General features: G+C 38.5%; 1 protein-coding gene across 1 annotated transcript; it reads right to left on the bottom strand.

Annotated features, from left to right (window-relative positions):
• Window positions 1-6,102: 6,102 nt before the first annotated feature.
• LOC110880988 lies at window positions 6,103-14,488 on the bottom strand. The gene is made up of 5 exons (XM_022129388.2): window positions 14,364-14,488; window positions 13,844-13,897; window positions 11,136-12,279; window positions 6,918-6,971; window positions 6,103-6,414 (listed from the first exon to the last, which is right to left on the bottom strand). Exons 3-5 carry the CDS (start codon window positions 12,277-12,279, stop codon window positions 6,398-6,400), a joined length of 1,215 nt encoding a protein of 404 aa, XP_021985080.1. The 5' UTR covers window positions 13,844-13,897; window positions 14,364-14,488; the 3' UTR covers window positions 6,103-6,397.
• Between the last annotated feature and the right edge of the window lie 382 nt (window positions 14,489-14,870).

Below are 14,870 nucleotides of genomic sequence, written 5' to 3'. Positions count from 1 at the left end.
ACGGAAGAGGAATACGAACAATCTTATCGAAACAAACCACCTCAGCGTGATGTTTGGTTAACCAATCCATTCCAACGATGACGTCGAAGCTCCCAAGTTGCATTGGCGTGAGGTCAATAGGAAAAAGGTGGTTATCAAGGTTCAACTGACAATCACGAATAACAGAATTGAGAACAAGAGGTTTACCAGTAGCAATTTCGACAGATAAGGGTTTCCTCAATTTAGTTCTGGGTATCGCAAGCAAAGGTTCAAAAGATAACGAAAGAAAACTACGATCGGCACCAGAATCAAAAAGAATAGATGCGGGTTGATTATTAACAGGAAACGTACCATTGACAACCTCGTTGTCGGCCCTCGCTTCGTTTGCATTCAAATTGTACGCTCGTCCATGGGCGGGATTCGCGTTCGCATTGACATTCGGATAAACAAGAAAGGTATTGAAAACATCGACAGAACACCAGGAAGGCGATCATTTGTTCGTTACCTCAAACAAACAAATGACACGCAGTGACTAATCAAAGTAAATGAATCAAAATAATGCATCGCGAAGACATGCTCGCCTATAAGTGAACACTCACCCCAAGAGTTCCCAGGTAAGAGTGACTGGTCCGATTATGTGGATTTGTACGAACACTCTAGCCTTAGACAGAAAACTTAGGGTACAGGCATTCACTCTTCCAGTTTGCATGTGTTCACATTATTTAACCCAAACTTTGATGAGATTTTGAAAATTCAAAAGGCACTAAGCCAAATATGAATCAAACTGGAAGGGTTCAAAACCATAAAACAGAGGGTTCAAAATCGAGTAATCAATCATCCTAGAACAGATGATTAATTTTCGCAGCAGATTCGGATTTGTGTTCTCGTTGTGGTTATCACCTAAGGATAGGTGACGGTATTGTTTTAAAATCTAAACACAAGTAAACTTGTGTTAGGGTCCTAAAGTTATAGTCTAGGTCAAAGCATTACTAATAACCTAATTCCCTATAACCATTGGCTCTGATACCAACTCTTCTGTCACACCCCGACCACGTAGGACAACAAACCGTGGCAGAAACATCGGGGAGTGTTGTAACAGAAGCAATCGTTTCACAACCATGGATACAAAAAGTGTTTCGTTTTATTGATAATATTAAGCATTGCATTGTCTTAACATAGAATAAACAAGTTTTATATTGTCTATCATAGTTATTATGTCACTAAGGCCTCGTCCAGATCCTGTGTGACGCATGCATCCTAGCAGTCATTCAAGCATCAACACCTGAAACATATGTAAAAACTTAGTCAGCAAAGAAATGCTTGCGAGTACATAGGTTTTATAGGGGTGTCGAATTCATGGCTAGTTTAAGTGTTGCAATACTTTATTGAAAACTTTGTTTTGAAAAGAGTATAATATTGCAACTTAATTAACCAACTCGAATCAAGCGGGTTATAGTTTATAAAAGCTCGTAGCCATGATTCTTAACCCAAAACCTTTGCTTTAGAACACCAACTTGTAAAACATCTTGCAATAACTCGTTAAAAGCTCGTATAGTTTATATCTCTTAGAAAAACATCGTTGTGTGATATCGTTTCAAAATCGTTTACCCAGGTGAACTAAATAACGCCACGATATGTAATATGATGAAAACACTTATATATAAGAAGTACCAACGGCGTATCTACCATGTTTTCACCACATTACACCCGTCTCGTTATCTAAACACTTAACCAAAAACCAATCGCTTATCGTAATCGTTTGACATCGTTTCCAAGTCGTCCCCAAATCGTTTACTCGTTTCACCTCGTGTATCTCGTTTCAAATCGTTTAATTCGTCTCAAAATCGTATTCGTTTTAATAGTGAAACTACTTTTGGTCGTCTCGCTAATAACATTCAAACCTGTGTGACTCGTTTATTGTTCAACTCGTTTTCGCATCAACGAACCTCCAAAGGGTAAGTTAACAATTATCAGATTCAGTCGTTACCCACAACCCCCACACATAACCATGGGTGCAGTGCAATAACGGGATTTGTCAGATCCTATGGTACCATAACCTAATACTGGTCGGCTTGATCAATGCTAATGAATGTCATTTGTTATGTAATTACAACCAACAAGTCATGTGCACCATATCGAAATCGTTATTAGTTTTGTATAAACCACCTTAATCGTTTTTGAAACCATCGTTAAAACATCGAAATCGTTTTGATACATATGAATCACCCCAAAACAATTGAAAACAGTAAAATAGGGGAACTATGTACTCACCTTGGGTGCGTTTTTAAATGTTAACACAATCCCTCAAATTGTTTATGCGTCCTAAATAAAGTAAGGATGATTTTAATAATCAAAATTCACATAAATACCGAAGTTTCTCCGATACTTAGAATTTTCACATAACTTTGAGTTTTCTCGAAAAGTTATTATTTTTGATTATTTTGGTGTATTTGTATATATACATATACTCAAGCGTAATACGCATAATCTTGTCAACACTAACACATGATCATACACATATTGTAAAACCCATAGCACATTGTGACACATTAAATTTACTCATGAACAACCCATTATAGTTATGTCGAAAGACACTTATTTTAGCGTTTCGGTAACATTTTTGAGCGTCGGAAGTCACGTATGACTAACCGAACACCAAGTAAACTTAGTATAAGTTAAAATACTTGTTTTTATATCAAAAATATCAGTTTGGTTACTGATCAAAAACAGTTTAATAAAAATCCTTCGAAAAGGCGATTTTTAACCGTTTCACCGCATAGTTTTGCATCAAACGTTACCCGAACCATCCCAAATCGAAACGACTTGAAATTTTGACACAACCCATGTTATTTACTGAATAAAATAATGGTTATACTCACAATAGTGCAGGTCTTAAATAGAGCATATAAATCATGCAAATTTCACATATTTTATCACTTTTTAAGCTATATGTACAACATGCAATGCTACCAAACCTATGTCAAAGTTTTATGCCATTATATTACACCAAATAATGTTATTTTTAGTGTTTATAACCTGTTCAAAAACATTTTTGTCATACAACCATTTTTTATCACTTCTTGAGCTTTAAATCAACATGTATCCTCATGTACAAGTGCCTAAAACACACTATCATAGCATTATCACTTTATATGAGTTTAGATGCATCTAATATGTGATTTATTGATGTTATTTGCTGATGTACTTGAACAATTATCATATCATACACAAATCATCAATCACTTGCATTTAAACTATTATTCAAGAACATGCAACAACATAAACAAGTATTTAACAAGAAATCAAACTTCAATACTCATACACACATATATATATGTACGGTTATACACACATACATATCACCACCATTTTTTTTTTTGTTTCAAGACCCATTTCTTTTAGATTTCAAGTTTAGTGAAAATCCCAAGATTCAAGAGAAACTTCAAATCATCAAGAACAACCAAGAATCAAAAGTATGATTTTAACATTAGTGTTATACCTTCAAGATTCAAGTAGGTTATGGGATGAGATTTTGATGATAGAAAGCTTGAAATTACTTGAATGCACCTTGGAAACGCCTTTAGATCTTCACGCCAACTTGAAGGTTGCTAGAAATGAGCTTGAATATGAAGAACAAGACTTGAAGGTGATGAAGATGGAGAGAGAGAGAGAGGGGACGGTCATGAGGGGGAGAGAGAGAGGAGTTGAGTGTTGTAATGATCTTTTGGATTGTGTAGGACATTTATAGAGATTTTCATGATCTTATAAAATATAAAGAAATCAAAATAAAATCCAAGAAAGATATGAATGGATTATGGAAGATTTTTGCAAGATCTTGAAAATATATGGTGGGGGCCACCCAATATATTACAATCGTATATGCATATGGGGGAGGGGGTAGAGTGTAATTTTATTGGTAAGTAAGATAGAAGTAGGTGTTTAATCGGGTACCGGGTATTTTATCTAGCGTTTAAATCCCGATTTATGGCGTTCCAATTTATTTTTATTATTCTATAAAAATAAACTCGCCAAAATATTACTGAAATAAATTTCAGTTGCCAAGACTGGCTGCGTTGTCCGCGTTTCGCAGTAAAAGCACTGTGTCGCGCAGAAACACGCAGTACGTGCTTAAACTTGGAAAAATAACGTTTTTAAGAGTTTTAATTTATTTTTCAACACGAACCTGATTAAAATAAGATTTTAATCATAACAGAATATTTGTGGGATTTAAATATTATCCGGGCGGTCACCAACGTTCGTTTCGCAGTTTTGTCGTAATTAGTTCTTTAGTTCAAATAAACATGTTTTCGCCATACCGAATCCTTCGAAACTTATTTCTAAGTAATGTAAGGGATATTTAGGGTATGTTTGGCTTACGTCACAGTTCCGGAATGTAGGTCGCGTTAAACTGATTGCGTTTAAGCACCAGTTTGCGTATAACCTTCCAGAAAGTGATTTAAAGTTTGAAGTCGAAATCGAATCAAATTGTAAAATTGTCAAACACAAATACACATATATTAACACTAAAGCACATTGTTTTATTGATAATCACCATTGTTTTACATCGTACAGAGATTACAGAACACAGTTGTCACAGAACACTTACGAAGGGTCCCCGAAAGCTAATCTCGATCCAGGAGCTCAGGTATGAAGCAAAGGCCTCAACTTAGAGATTTAGATCAGATTTTGTGGGTTTTTTACCAAAAGGGGGGGGGGGTATTTATAGGAAAAGCAAGACCGCTAGGATCGTTTCTTGAATATCGTGCCACGATCCAATCCGTACACTTGTCGCAATGTTGTGGTGGCTTATTTTGCGCCCACCATAGGGTTTTGACACGTGTCGTTGCCCTTTGGGTGATCGATGCTACAAGTGGATCAAAACATTGAATCTGGTCTGTAAGTCTGACGCGGCCCGCGTGAAGATTTAGACAAATCTTACGCGCCCCGCCTGGGAGTCCAGATCAGAAAACAAGTTTCAGAGTTTACAGGTTTAAGGCCCATTAAGCCATCTTTAAGGCCCTAAAATGATGCCTAAACATTGAGGACATGAAACATGCTCTAAAATATGCCGGATGTTGGTTCGTTTGGCCTTACGATCGCGATGTTCGGTTAATTACGACGGAATGCACATAAGCGCGAAAAATGATCCAAATTGCGCAACGAATGGATTTTTCTCATGCCAAACACTAAGGCATAAAATTAAGATGCTTGCATAAATTTTTGGATGTCCGGATGTATTCAGAACGTATATTATGCGCGAAAGTGCAAACTTTTGCACTTTTTGACACTTTTAGTCCCTAAATGATCCAAAAGTTTATTTTAGCATACCAAACCCCTCAAAGCCCATTTCTAAGCTATGTAAAGGATATTTAGGGTATGTTTTACTTATGGACATGTTCCGGAATGTCCGTTTTAGTACAAATGGTCATACTTTCGCAGTTTGTCAAGTTTAGTCCCTATAAGCGAATAAACTTGTTTTTGCCATACCAAAGCCTTCAAAACTTATTTCTAAATTATGTAAAGGTTATTTAAGGTATGTTAAGTATATGTTGATGTTCCGGAGTATTTGTCGCATTAAACTGTGTTCGTTTACGCACCAGTTTGCGTATAATTCTCAAGAAAGCGATGTAGAGTTTTAAATCGAACAAAAGTCAAAACATGAAAAATGTAAAACATAACCAAACAAACATTGGGATCAAATAACGTTGTTTTATTGATAACTGAACTGTTCATAATGATTTCGAGCACAAATGTTACAAATGTAACATAAATAAGAGAGGTTTGCGAATAGTGCGTTGACAGAAGAGAGTAAGCACACAAGTGTTCTCAAGCAATAACGAATAGTAGGCAATGTAATCTAAGCATACCACGAGCAAAGTTCTATGTAGTTCTAGCATGTAGGCAATAAACATAAACCTTTTTACCTAGGATGTTGAGTCTTGCACGTGGAGCGAGGCGTCGTTGTGGATCGTTGAGCACTGTACTGGTTATAGTCTGGTTTTTATAAAAACGTTTTCCCCATATTAAAACCAAGTTCTCTATAACCAATGGCTCTGATACCAATCTGTCACACCCCCTGTTACGCCCCAATCCTACTATTAATTACGTACAAATAAGTAGGGAAATATTTTTGAAAATTTCGACATGACCTATTCGTTTAACATTATAAACCACCTGTTTTACAACCCAAGCTTAAAACATTAAACATCTTTGACAAAATCCCAAAACGAACAAACAAGTCCACATTAGTCACGACATGATTTCCATCTACCAAATTTTTACCCTACGACAAAGATGACAACATACTAACTAGACTCGATTACATAAGACCAAGACTTAGACCATTCAAAAGGGACTTAACAACGGAAGCGAGAAGCGGGCGTAAACCATGTGTGCACATTCCAAGTCGTCCAATCACCTAAGTCGAGGATTTACCTACATTAAACACCAAACATTAAAAAGTTAGTATAGGCGCTTAATTAGTCCACAATACCAACATGGTAATTACAATCATCTATATACGTCCATTTCTTATACGCATTCGATTACCCATCTAGTGAGTGTGGCATACAATCTCATAATGAGATTTAAGCATTCCGCATTCGACCCGATAACATCGGGTTAATTACTTTTAGCTTAAGAATCCTTCGCTCTATCCATTCAATGGATTGAACCTTATGCATACGGTTATTTGCTTGCGTGACCACCCATTCTAGTCGGATGGTTTCATATCCTTAATTGACCTAGTTGCAAAGAACCGGTCGTTTTGCATAACTTAGCATTGTCCGTTTTTAGCTTAAACGAATCCACAAGGGATTACCATTCATTATTAACACTTCTATAATTAAACATAGAATGATTCTTATATCAAGGGTTATTCATTATAATTGCAAACGATCAATAAAAAGAAGTAAACTTTCGTATGTAACGGATCATACCTCGATCTTGTGAACCTTCCGTTTTCTTAGCACTTGAGCCTTCTTCCTTCACGCCTATACAAATACATAATTTCATTCTTTTAGTACCCCGATTTCATTTCGTCATTTCCTCTATATTACACATAATTGTTCTTTCAAGCATTTCATCAAACACCTTGTGTGCGTTACACTAAATAAGCATAATGTACAATTATTTGAAGCATAGTTTACTAATTCAACTATATATCATCATTATTCAACCAATTTTCTTAAAATTCTTTATTCTACATCAAATTGTCTAGCATTCAAGTAATTCAAACAAGATCGTACAACAAGAATACATGAATTCATAATTACTATGATACTTGTTAACCATGACACAATTTCACCAAGTGGGTTTTCTTTCAATTAACTAAAATTAAGCATGGTTCCTACACTAGGGAGTGCTCTTATCATCTAAACAAGACAAATCATATCATAATTTCATGATTGGGTCAAAACCCTAGTTCTACAATTCACCAATTCCAGAAATTCGACTTACCACTTGATTGGATATGGGTAACTGATCGAAATTCTACCACATGCAATTGATAATCATCGATTTTCCTTTGTCAATTTGGTGAATTTGGTGAGAACAAGGGTGAGCCCTTGTTTTTCTTGTTCCTGGTCGATCCACACACGTACAGTGTGTGGGTTTTGTGGGTTTTCCCCTAATTAACCCCCACTTATTAATATTTACCTATTACCCCCTTATGTCTTGTTACATGTGCAACTATTAACCTTAAAATCCCCTTTTTAGTATCACATTTCCATTTACCTTAAATCATATTATGTTTATTATTATATATCATGTTTTTCATTTTTGGGGTGTTACAAGTCTACCCCCCTTAAAAGAGGTTTCGTCCCCGAAACCTGGACATAACAATCTTAAACGTGTACATACCAAAAAGAAATGGATAGTGCCTCCTCATTTCATCTTCCGCTTCCCATGTGAGTTCTGACCCCTTTCGGTGTTGCCATTGTACCAACACTTGTCGGATGGCTTTGTTGCGGAGCTTCTTTACCTTGACATCTTTAATGGCTATTGGTCTTTCGACATAATTCAACCCCTCGTCTAACTCGATGTCATCGAGAGGTACTAACGCGGTTTCATCCGCAAGGCACTTTCTCAATTGAGACACGTGGAAGGTATTGTGAATTCCGTCTAGAGTAGGCGGTAATTCTAATCGATATGCAACCCTTCCGACACGAGCCAAGATTTTAAACGGCCCAATATACCGAGGTCCTAATTTACCCCGTTTACGAAAACGGATTATGCCTTTCCATGGCGACACCTTCAACAGTACAAAATCTCCAACTTGAAATTCAATAGGACGCTTTCTCTTGTCTCCATAAGCTTTTTGCCGATCCTGGGCTGCTTTCAAACGAGCTCTAATCAATTCAATCTTTTCATTTGTCAGTGCTATTAAATCACTTGGCGCGAGCTCCCTTTGCCCTACTTCACCCCAACATACAGGAGTTCTACATTTCCTTCCATATAGTAATTCGTACGGCGCCATTTGAATGCCACTGTGGTAACTATTGTTATAAGAAAATTCCACCAGTGGCAAATGGTCATCCCAATTTCCCCCAAAATCTAAGGCACACGCCCTCAACATATCAATAAGTGTTTGAATAGTTCTTTCTGACTGGCCGTCAGTTTGAGGGTGGTAGGCGGTACTTATGTGCAATCTCGTTCCCACGCTTTCGTGAAATCTTTGCCAGTAACGAGAGGTAAATCTAGTGTCACGATCCGAGATGATTGACACAGGCACCCCATGTCGAGACACGACCTCGTTCATGTAGATTTCCGCCATTTTCTCGGAAGAATAAGCTTCTTTAATGGGTAGAAAGTGGGCGCTTTTCGTAAGTCGATCTACGATTACCCATATTGTATCATACCCCTTTTTCGTTCTTGGAAGCTTGGTTACTAAATCCATCGTTAGTTCTTCCCATTTCCACAACGGTATCCCCAATGGTTGTGATTCTCCGTAAGGCTTTTGGTGTTCTGCCTTCACTTGAGAACACGTTAAGCATTTTGCGACGTACTTGACGATATCGCGTTTCATGCCCGGCCACCAATAGTTGGTTTTTAAGTCTTGATACATCTTTGTAGCCCCAGGGTGGACCGAATATCGTGACTTATGTGCTTCATCGAGTAGTGCGGCTTTGACTTCACAAAATCGGGGTATCCAAATTCGGCCGAATCGCGTCTTGAGTCCGGTCGAATTTTCTTCTAATTTATCAATAACGCCTTTTAACCTTTCTTTCCTTAAGTCTTCTGCTCCAAGAGACTTTCTTTGAGATTCCCGTAACGTTTCCAGTAGTCGTGGCGTAACTACCATCTTCATGGACTTTACACGGAGAGGAGACGGATACTCTTTTCGGCTTAACGCATCGGCTACCACATTTGCTTTCCCCGGATGATAGAGGATGTCACAATCATAATCCTTGATAAGTTCTAGCCATCTTCGTTGCCTCATATTCAAATCTTTCTGTTCAAAGAAATACTTGAGGCTCTTATGATCCGAGTAAATTGTACATCTCGCACCGTATAGGTAGTGTCTCCAAATCTTTAAGGCGAACACTACTGCTGCCAATTCCAGATCGTGTGTTGGGTAATTCACCTCGTGAGGCTTTAGTTGCCGCGACGCATAAGCAATAACCTTTCCCCTTTGCATCAAAACACAACCTAACCCCTGATGGGAAGCATCTGAATAGACAACCAAATCTTCAGTTCCATCTGGCAATGTCAGGACCGGAGGACTCGACAATTTCTCCTTTAATATACGAAAAGCCTCTTCCTGTTCCTCACCCCACACAAATTTTTCTTTCTTTCTCGTCATTCTGGTTAGGGGTAGAGCTATCTTCGAGAAATCCTGTATAAACCGCCTATAATACCCCGCGAGACCTAGGAAACTCCTTATCTCAGTCGGACTTTTCGGGGAAACCCATTTCATTACAGCATCAATCTTTGATGGGTCCACTAAAACACCTTCCGCATTAATCACGTGGCCTAAAAACTGCACTTCCCTGAGCCAGAAGGCGCATTTTGAAAATTTTGCGTAAAGTTTCTCCTTGCGGAGAATTTCAAGTACTTCACGCAAATGCCTTGCATGCTCAGCTTTCTTCGCGAGTAGACTAGGATATCATCTATGAACACTATTACCGATTTGTCTAGCATGGGTCGGCACACCCGGTTCATAAGATCCATAAACGCAGCCGGCGCGTTCGTCAATCCGAATGACATGACTAGAAATTCATAGTGCCCATAACGGGTTCTAAATGCAGTCTTTGGAATGTCCTCTTCCCGTACTCTGACTTGATGGTATCCCGAACGCAGGTCTATCTTGGAGAACCAGCTCGCTCCTTGTAATTGATCAAAAAGGTCATCAATTCTAGGTAAAGGGTAGCGGTTCTTTATGGTCAGTTTGTTTAATTCTCTATAGTCGATGCACATGCGCATCGACCCGTCTTTCTTTTTAACAAAAAGGACGGGTGCTCCCCAAGGCGACACACTCGGGCGTATGAAACCCTTATCTAGAAGATCTTGCAACTGTGTCATTAATTCTCGCATCTCAGTGGGGGCAAGTCTATAGGGAGCCTTCGCAACTGGCTTCGCGCCCGGATTTAATTCGATGCGAAACTCTATCTCCCTTTCGGGAGGGAGTCCCGGCAGTTCTTCCGGAAATACCTCCGGAAATTCGTTCACGACCTCAACGTCTTCAAGCTTCGGGAGGGTTTGTCGGGCATCTCCTACATAAGCTAAGTATGCTCTACTCCCATTAAGTACATACTTATAAGCTTGGACCAAGGTGCACAACTTGGTTTCCACGTTTCTCTCTCCTTGAATACTTAATTGTTTTCCACTTGGAGCTTGGATAACCATCACTTTAGTTTCACAGTTAATCTCCGCATGGTGTCGCGCCAACCAATCCATCCCCACGATCATTTTAAATTCCCCCAAAACCATGGGTATTAGGTCGATGTCAAATTCTTCATCTTCTATAATGAATTTACAATTTCTACAAACCTCATGTAACATATACATCTTGCTATCGGCTATCTCTACTTCTAAAGGCACTGGCATTCGTTCAATCTTAAAGGACGGATGTTGTATAATTTCATTCGAAATAAATGACATAGTAGCTCCAGTATCGAATAGAACATAAACCGGTATGGAGTTTAGTAAAAAGATACCTGAAATCACATTCGGGTGAGACTTGGCCTCTTCGGATGTAATTTGGAACATTCTACCCTTGGCCTTAGAACCTTCTTGTTTCTTATCTTCCTTCTTCGACTCTTGCTGGAGTTTCGGGCACTCAGATTTGATGTGCCCTTTTTCGAAACAGTTAAAGCAAGTTTTTGGGCTATTCGGACATTGATAAGATGAGTGTCCTTCCTTACCGCATTTGTAACATCCTTTCTTGCCTAACAAACATTCCCCCGTATGAAGTTTCCCACAAGTCTTGCACGGCGTGATTCCACTCTTCGACTTATCCTTTCTTCCTTGCTCTTGATACTTCCCCTTTTTGGTCGGGGTCGAATTTCCACCTTTTTCATTAGGTCTCTTTTCTCCACGCTCTTCTTGCCTCTTGATCTCGATTTCTCTATCTCGCGCTAGGTTGATGAGCTCATCAAGAGTCTCACACTTCGAGGGAGTGATGAACTCCCTAAATTCTGCCTTTAACACGCCATAAAAGCGGTTAATCTTCATCCTTTCAGTTTGCACAAACTCTCCACAAAACTTCATCTTATCCAAGAAGGTGTTTGATATCTCATTTATCGTCTCGTTCTTCTGTCGGAGGCGTAAGAAATCCTCTTGAATCTTATCAACGGCGGACTGGGGGCAGTGATATTTCATGAAAGGATCCTTAAACTCTTGCCAGGTCATCGTTTGGAGCCTTTCTTCACCTATCTCTTTACTGTGTGCATCCCACCAATCTTTTGCCTGAAAAGTGAGTTGGCCGGTGGCGAACATCACCTTATCTTCGTTATCACAACGACTTCGAATGAACACTGCTTCTATATTTGAAATCCATCTTTGGCATGCGATCGGGTCAATTTTACCATCATACGTTGCCGGATTGCACGCCATAAAGTCTTTATACGTGCATCGTCGTTCCTTACCTTTACTTTTAGACCCCTCAATTAGCTCTTTCAATTCTTCGATCTTACTGGTCATCATAGCATCCACAACCCCCAGAACTCGGCTTTCTACCTCTTGAGTCAACCGTGGAAGATTTGCTTGCATAACCCCTTCCGCTACTTCCGTAACTTTGTTCTCGAACGCTTCTTGTCTAGCCACATCGTCATTATCATTAACGTTGCTTGCATCAGCCATCTATATAATAGCATATCTTGTTTAATACAATTCACAAACTTTCGGTATATATATTGTTCATTAATTATCATTTACTTATTCCATTCCATGTCATTTGGTTCCTTTCCTTCGATTCTTACGAATCCATTCTCGTTGTGATTGCTAATTGCGATTACATACACTTGTTAAATCTACTATAGACGCTACGTAACCATGAAATAAGCTTTCGGACAAACCGGTAACGCAAAGCATGAAAAACAAAACAAATTCAGCATTTCGGCATTTCATAAGCCGTCGGCGACGGCTATGTACCCGTCGGCGACGGGCTTGGATGATGGCCGTCGGACACCTTTTACCCGTCGGCAGGTAGTTTGGGCGTCGGACAGAATGATGCCGTCGGCGACGGGGGTTAACCCGTCGGCGACGGGCTTCCTTTTTGCAAAACGCAGCAGTTCTTTGTTTTATTATTTTGGCCCTTTCTCGAGTCCATTTTCCAGCTGCGTTTGTCTCGAGACCCCTTATTCTACCCCAACATTATTTTATAGCATACATAGCTTATAACATTAACCGCGAATAAGTTATACATTCTTATACTAAACAAATATTTAAAACTTTACCTCGTTGACGATCTCGGAACGAGCACACCTTCGCGAGAGCCATTGGTTTGACTTCAAGCGCTATTATTCCAGCTCGAATCCCTCAAACCTAGGCTCTGATACCAACTTGTTACGCCCCAATCCTACTATTAATTACGTACAAATAAGTAGGGAAATATTTTTGAAAATTTCGACATGACCTATTCGTTTAACATTATAAACCACCTGTTTTACAACCCAAGCTTAAAACATTAAACATCTTTGACAAAATCCCAAAACGAACAAACAAGTCCACATTAGTCACGACATGATTTCCATCTACCAAATTTTTACCCTACGACAAAGATGACAACATACTAACTAGACTCGATTACATAAGACCAAGACTTAGACCATTCAAAAGGGACTTAACAACGGAAGCGAGAAGCGGGCGTAAACCATGTGTGCACATTCCAAGTCGTCCAATCACCTAAGTCGAGGATTTACCTACATTAAACACCAAACATTAAAAAGTTAGTATAGGCGCTTAATTAGTCCACAATACCAACATGGTAATTACAATCATCTATATACGTCCATTTCTTATACGCATTCGATTACCCATCTAGTGAGTGTGGCATACAATCTCATAATGAGATTTAAGCATTCCGCATTCGACCCGATAACATCGGGTTAATTACTTTTAGCTTAAGAATCCTTCGCTCTATCCATTCAATGGATTGAACCTTATGCATACGGTTATTTGCTTGCGTGACCACCCATTCTAGTCGGATGGTTTCATATCCTTAATTGACCTAGTTGCAAAGAACCGGTCGTTTTGCATAACTTAGCATTGTCCGTTTTTAGCTTAAACGAATCCACAAGGGATTACCATTCATTATTAACACTTCTATAATTAAACATAGAATGATTCTTATATCAAGGGTTATTCATTATAATTGCAAACGATCAATAAAAAGAAGTAAACTTTCGTATGTAACGGATCATACCTCGATCTTGTGAACCTTCCGTTTTCTTAGCACTTGAGCCTTCTTCCTTCACGCCTATACAAATACATAATTTCATTCTTTTAGTACCCCGATTTCATTTCGTCATTTCCTCTATATTACACATAATTGTTCTTTCAAGCATTTCATCAAACACCTTGTGTGCGTTACACTAAATAAGCATAATGTACAATTATTTGAAGCATAGTTTACTAATTCAACTATATATCATCATTATTCAACCAATTTTCTTAAAATTCTTTATTCTACATCAAATTGTCTAGCATTCAAGTAATTCAAACAAGATCGTACAACAAGAATACATGAATTCATAATTACTATGATACTTGTTAACCATGACACAATTTCACCAAGTGGGTTTTCTTTCAATTAACTAAAATTAAGCATGGTTCCTACACTAGGGAGTGCTCTTATCATCTAAACAAGACAAATCATATCATAATTTCATGATTGGGTCAAAACCCTAGTTCTACAATTCACCAATTCCAGAAATTCGACTTACCACTTGATTGGATATGGGTAACTGATCGAAATTCTACCACATGCAATTGATAATCATCGATTTTCCTTTGTCAATTTGGTGAATTTGGTGAGAACAAGGGTGAGCCCTTGTTTTTCTTGTTCCTGGTCGATCCACACACGTACAGTGTGTGGGTTTTGTGGGTTTTCCCCTAATTAACCCCCACTTATTAATATTTACCTATTACCCCCTTATGTCTTGTTACATGTGCAACTATTAACCTTAAAATCCCCTTTTTAGTATCACATTTCCATTTACCTTAAATCATATTATGTTTATTATTATATATCATGTTTTTCATTTTTGGGGTGTTACACCCCCAAAATCCACACGCGGAGTATCACCGCTTGGGAGCGTGACTGACCAGGATCAAGCCACCAATCATATAGAACAATGTATATAGTAAAAGTAAATGTCATTTAACCAAACCAATCCATATGAAAGGTGTTCAAAACATAAGTGTAATAACAAAGTTTAGCGGAAGCGTAT

The sequence above is a fragment of the Helianthus annuus genome, chromosome 7 (assembly GCF_002127325.2).
Source record: "Helianthus annuus cultivar XRQ/B chromosome 7, HanXRQr2.0-SUNRISE, whole genome shotgun sequence".
Lineage (NCBI taxonomy): Eukaryota > Viridiplantae > Streptophyta > Magnoliopsida > Asterales > Asteraceae > Helianthus > Helianthus annuus.
This window is presented reverse-complemented; position numbering and strand designations above follow the sequence as displayed.

Bases quoted from the DNA above. Each gene is read 5' to 3' on its own strand.
- LOC110880988 (XM_022129388.2), bottom strand. From the start codon at position 12,279: ATGGCTGATGCAAGCAACGTTAATGATAATGACGATGTGGCTAGACAA. The intron at 6,972-11,135 runs GTATCTTTTTAC...GTATTTGTATAG, and splicing joins TCACCCGAATGTGATTTCAG to GCGTGAAGGAAGAAGGCTCA.